We start from the raw sequence: 6,000 nt of genomic DNA, 5'->3' as shown, positions 1-6,000 counted from the left end.
GAGACGCACACCACACAGAAACAAACCGACTATTTTGAAGAGGACCGAATGGTTTAGCGTTCACCGAGGAGGAAGATGATGATGATGAAGCGTTCATAATCGATGTTGCCTAACCGTGACCAACACACACATGCGCACGCACCATGCATATTTAGAAATCGCCCCCTTGAAATAGTGGAAAAATTTTATCAGGAGTGACCTCCTTTGTTATTACGCCTTTACCTGTTTCGCCATTCTGTTTGGCTCACCCCCCCCCAGGCGGGATCCTTCTTACGCTTGAGGTTGCTGCGTAGCGAAGGCCACTCGAAGTTAAACCACCTCACAGATATAGGTCAATCGCTGTGCCATCATAAGTTAGTTGCACCCTTTCCAAAATGCTGAATTTTATTCTTTTGCAGAATAGGCAGGGGAAGACACGGTTTTCAAAATGGTAAGCACAAGACGTTAGCAGTTATGCAGATGTGAAGCACGTTTCTCATCCTGTATGTCTCCCAACTATTGCTAAGAGTTCATGCCGTTCCACCTTGCCCCCCCCGCAGGTACATCAACTGCAACGAAGCCAAGCAGAAGAAGATCGAGAGGGACATCAACAAAATTCTAATCAACAGGAGTAGGTCCTACTCGAACATCTTCGTCTACGAGAATTTTAAAATTGTATACAGGCTATACGCAGGTAAGGAGAAAAAACAGCACCACCCCACCATTGGGGGGAAACAGCAGTGGCAATAGAACCGGTGACTGTGAGCACTACAATTTCTCCTGTGCGGCATTTTATTGACTCGCCGCACAAGGGTTATCCCCCGATACATTCCCCTCCTGACAACGTTATTGACACCGTTATTGATACCGTTTAGGCCTCTACTTCGTCGTGTGCATCGAGAACGAAAACGAGTTGTACATCCTGGAGTTCATCCACTTCATGGCGCAGCTGCTGGATACCTTCTTCACCAACGTGTGCGAGCTGGACCTCCTTTTCAACTTTCACTTTTTGTACTACTTTTTCGATAATATAATCCTGGGGGGATACATCTACGAGGTTAACAAAAATATTATTCTCGACAAAATAAGTAAAATAAAAAAAGTCATTTGAGAGGTGGAAGGGGGGAGCGTTCACAGGAACTACATGCACGTAACACTACTCCAAGTGTTACACCGTAACCTGCACCCCATCGTTGCATGCTGAACACATCTTCGTGATGAAATCTGCACTTATTTCATGCCCCTTCACATTTGATCTACTCTACCTGCCACGAAGCATCATTTCGTTCTATTCTTTTTTGTAAAAAGTAAAATTATCTCTCCTTTTTTTTGGGGGGGAGTTGTTTTTGGGACACTCTTCCCGTTTACACGTGCCTCGTTGGAACTCTTCTTTGTGTCACCTTCCCTTTGTCATTATTTCTTTGTCACGTCGATTTGTAACCCCTCGTTGGAAAACGCCCCACTAATTTTTCTGTACAATTTTTTTTTATCGAACAATGAACACTTAAAATAGCGACTCGAATAGAAAGGGAGCCGCTTCCCCGTTGACTCTCCAATGGAGTGAGGCGTGACAACCTTTTCGCAATTTCGACGTGTAGTTGGAAAAGCGGGTCGACTTGTTACCCCCTTCTAATCGATCCATTTGCATTGAACGCACCCTGTCAACCTTGCTTACAGCACGAATGTGGATGCGAGAAAAGTGGTACCTACTCCACCTACAGTCGTTACAACAGATGCACAGCCATGCCCGTTAGGTTGATCATCCCTTGGGGGGAAAGCGCATCCTCGCGTGTATACATTTACTTCGTGAGCAGAATATGCACACACCGTTTACGCGCACAGTTCTTTTCCTGCGTGACGTTGTTTCATCTAAATGATCATTATAAGGCGTAGTGGTGCCCTTCCGTTGCCGCAACAATGCCTCATGGTTACCCGTACGCCATGCAGCTCGGCTGTAGAGGCGCCTCTGTGGGTGCACGACAGGCACTCAGAACGCAGAGGAAGAAACAACAGGCAGGGGCCATAAACGAATACAGGGAAAAGCTTCAGGCCCTGTCAAAACATGAGAAGGTCGTGCGGATTGACCTAAACGGAAAGGAGAAGAAAACGTGCAAGTACTTTTTCGAGAAGGACAAATATGTGTATGTGAAGAGCAAGGAGCAAATTGAGCGTTTCGAGAGGGGGGCAGGGCGGCCCATTGGCTGGGCGTCGGTCTCGCCAGGCATGTCAGCCACGTCGACAACGTTAGTGACGTCAACCACTTCAACCACGTCAACCACATCAGGGGCAATACCTGTCATAAGCTCCGCTAACAATGCCAACGCCACAATGACGGGCACCACCGTGAAGGAGCGAAAGTGGCGCAAATCGGAGAAGGCCCTGAGAGACACGTACGATCTGTCCCAGGAGGAACTGCTCTACATGAAGTTTGTCCAAAAAATAAAAATGAAAAACATCTACTCGTTACTGAACAATATAAGAAAAAATAAATACATGAACAAGAAGCAGAGAGATACCATCCTGAGCTGCATCTACAAGTACATAAGTCACAACTGTTACCTCATGTCAAAGAAGGACTTTTTCTTCTTCCTTTACATTTTCCCCCAGCAATTAAAATACGCCTCCAGAGCAGTGCACTACTTGAAAAACCTCCTCGACAAGGACCAAGTGACTCTCACAGAATGCCTCAGACTGATATGCGAAACGAACCTTTACCATGTGAACTGCCTGGTTAGAGGTCACTACGTTCGCTTTCTAATTCGACATGCAGACAAAATAAACTTACCACAGATACTGAACCTTCTATCTGAAGGGTCCTACCTCTTCGCCATCACCCCTGACTTCAAAGCAACGGAGGAACTCCTAGACCATGTCCTTAAGAAGAAGCTGCTTCAAGTTGTAAAGGAGATAAAAAGGGTTCCCCTCGATGGAGACCTAAAATGGGACTACCTACATTACATGGAATGGTGTGCGCGTCGGGAGAATGTCTACTTACACGTTCTCTTTAACGATTTGTCTGTCCAACTGCATAGGAGAATATTCATCGAAAATGTGGACACCCTAAAGAGGAACCAGGATTATGAATACGTAGGGAAAGTCCTCACCCTGGGGAGATACAACCCCTGCATAAACCACTTAAATAACATATTCCTGAGCAGAGATGAGGATTCCTTCCATACGAGGGGGAAGACCACCAAGGTGAAGGTCTTCCCGTCGTACATTACGCAGCAGGGAATGAACAGGACGAATGGGAACGGCATATCAGCACAAATAAGAGAAGAAGCTGCATGTGACACGCAACAGAAAAACCAGCCAAGCAATAACACTTTCCTTCCATGTGATGATCCAGCGAAGACAAACCAGCTTTCCCCCAAACCAACGCAAGAAAGTAACACGTTAAGAAAAATGAAGTTAGCCTTCTCCTTCTCTACCCCATTCGAAAAGTTAAAAAGTGAACGATACGACCAGTTAAAGCAGACGTATCAAATTAGCACAAAAATTACTGACAAAAATGTGAAGGTGTTGTTGCGCTTTTTTCGGATGTTACATCAGCATAATAGTTCATCCCATTTGGAAAACATTTTCTGTAGAGATAATCTGCCACAAATTGTTTCTGACCTGCGGAGGGAGGGGGGAAATCCACCCGTCGGTAGTGGACGTATTGGTAAGACTCACTACGGAGAGAACTCCCCTCTTTGGAGACTCACCCGCTGGTGGAACGACCAAGTGATTAGTTCGCCCAGCAAACAGGTACCATCCTTTTACAACCTATTCGAGCATACCCAGGGGAAGCCCCTTCTCCCATGTAAAATTCCCCAATCGGAGGAGATGACCCTATTACCAGACCAACAAACCAAACGGGTGAAGAAAACGCACCGCCAGGAAGAGAGCCCCTCCAACGGTTATCACTTATCCAAGTCAATCCCAGATGAGAATCTTCCCCCCATCGTTCAAGCAGAGGACACCATCTCCCGCATCGTGCACAACGTCTACTTCAACACGCAGTGCAAGAAAAAATATTTCCAAAAATCCCAGTTAAACTGTCTCGCCAAATCTCTCCTTTATATGAGCAATTCATTTGTCCAATATGCTGAGAGGGGTGACTGCTATGAAGAGGAAGTAAACCCACATCGGAAGAAGAACAACCTCCTTCTCACCCAAGTGGAAAAAACTTTTTACGAAATTTTCACCTACGTGATGAAAAATGTGTACCTCATAAACCTATCCAACTGGTTCCACATCTTCGTTGCGATTGGGAAATTCGGTGGAGCAGCAAAGGGGGGAGAACTTCCCTTAAAAATGCTGAAACGAAGGGAAGAAAATGCATTCCCCACTGACCGAATGCGGAACCTCCTCCAGATTGTGCACACCGTCAGGGCATACCGTTACGAGGAAGTGCACACCATCGTGGAGGAAGAAGACAGCCGACGTTGCCTCCAAATTGGGGAGTCCCCCTTTCGAGGGGATAACCTCCCATGCGGGGATCCCCCCAACTATGGCGCTCTCCACAGAATCATACTGAGCAAGTTTAGCCTAAACGATGATCCAGCTAACTATGCAGACAAGCAACCACCACTTGTATCGCAAAGAACGCATAACTTGGGAAAGACTACCAAGACACCACCCCCCACGGTGAAGTACACTTACCAAATGGACAGAACACCTTGCATGATAACTCTGCAGCGTGGTGCCTACTTCCTCCTAACCATGCTATCCAACTACCTTGACGGTGCGCCCTTCCAGACGAAGCGTTTCCTAATCATCCTTTACCATCTGAACAGGTCCATTTTGAAGGAGGTAGCAATCCAGGTTCATCTCGAGACGAGGTTACACAGAAACCATGAGAAATTTCGCAACAGGTACTTCTATATGCACACCGGATGCGGGGGGAAGAAGCCAATATTGGAAAAGTCCCTCGTTGCGAAAGTGCGGGCCTCCTACTTGGCGCTGAAAAGGGGTCACTCACCCGGTTTAACCGGTTGGCGTGGCTGCCCTATTCACCCCAACGGGGATAACCACACGCATGACGTGTATGCCCAGATGGAGAATCTACTCAGAAAGAAAAAACACCTATTTACCCTAGACGACATGATCACCTTCATCGTTACCTACAGCCTGAACGGCCTCTACCATTCGACCATTTACCTCCCCATTTCCAAGTGGCTCTTCCAACACAACTTAGCCTCTCTCCCCGATGAGGTGAAAATATTTTTATTCCTCCTCTTCGGCCAGTGCAGACATGTGCACAAGCCGCTCTACTTGTACCTCCTCCGTCTGGTGTCACAAATGGAAAAGGTTAATGAAGAGAGTGGCCTCCCCCTTCTGTGCGCCCTCATCCACATGGTAATAAAACACGATAACCACACGAAAAAGGTAAAGTTAAGACACGTCCGCTATGTGGAGAGAAAATTTGGAAAAATTCACTGGCCGTATTTTTTCCCTGTCGAGTTGTTTCTTTGGAAAAGTGCACACAAGATTGCCACCAGGAGGATACATACCATGGAGGAGAGTGACCGGTCGAACGGTCAATTACGAAATGACACGAGAAAAACAACCACCACATGTGAGAGAATAAATTCGAGAGAACTCACTCTTAACGTGGAATTTAATCTGTCGAAGTTTCAGGATTACTTGAAGGAGAGGTTTCCACAAATAATCCAGCAGTTGGAAAAACGTTCAGTTGGGGGAGAGGGTCGACGGATAATAAGTACCGTCCATGGGGGGATGTCCCCCCAACCCCCTGATGGGATCCACCTCCTGGACGAGAACACTCACCAGGAAGTGCTTCAGAATTGCAAAAATCTCCTTTCATACCATTTCGTGCAGAGAAATTTTTTGCTAAGCAGGAGATCGCTTTATTATAACATACTAGTGCATCTTAAAAGGTGGGAAAAGGGATAAAGCGTTTTGAGTGCCATACCCACATGGGGGGCACAAACAAGGATCGATCCTCCCTTCTAAGAAGGGGTTCTCCCCTTTCGGATGGTTCCACCACCACCACCCTGGTTGTCTCGTCCGACA

At 46.7% G+C, this 6,000-nt stretch overlaps 2 protein-coding genes across 2 annotated transcripts; both read left to right on the top strand.

Moving 5' to 3' along the window:
- Window positions 1-374: 374 nt before the first annotated feature.
- On the top strand, window positions 375-1,090 carry PCOAH_00009590 (Uncharacterized protein; the record flags this gene model as incomplete). Its single annotated transcript, XM_020057768.1, has 3 exons — window positions 375-430; window positions 540-673; window positions 855-1,090. 3 exons carry the CDS (start codon window positions 375-377, stop codon window positions 1,088-1,090), a joined length of 426 nt encoding a protein of 141 aa, XP_019913171.1.
- An 806-nt stretch (window positions 1,091-1,896) lies between these two features.
- Window positions 1,897-5,880, top strand: PCOAH_00009580 (Uncharacterized protein; the record flags this gene model as incomplete). Its single annotated transcript, XM_020057767.1, has 1 exon — window positions 1,897-5,880. One exon carries the CDS (start codon window positions 1,897-1,899, stop codon window positions 5,878-5,880), a length of 3,984 nt encoding a protein of 1,327 aa, XP_019913324.1.
- Window positions 5,881-6,000: the final 120 nt, after the last annotated feature.

Source organism: Plasmodium coatneyi, chromosome 4 (assembly GCF_001680005.1).
Source record: "Plasmodium coatneyi strain Hackeri chromosome 4, complete sequence".
Lineage (NCBI taxonomy): Eukaryota > Apicomplexa > Aconoidasida > Haemosporida > Plasmodiidae > Plasmodium > Plasmodium coatneyi.
The sequence above is the reverse complement of the archived record's forward strand: the minus strand, read 5'-3'. Positions and strand labels throughout refer to the sequence as shown.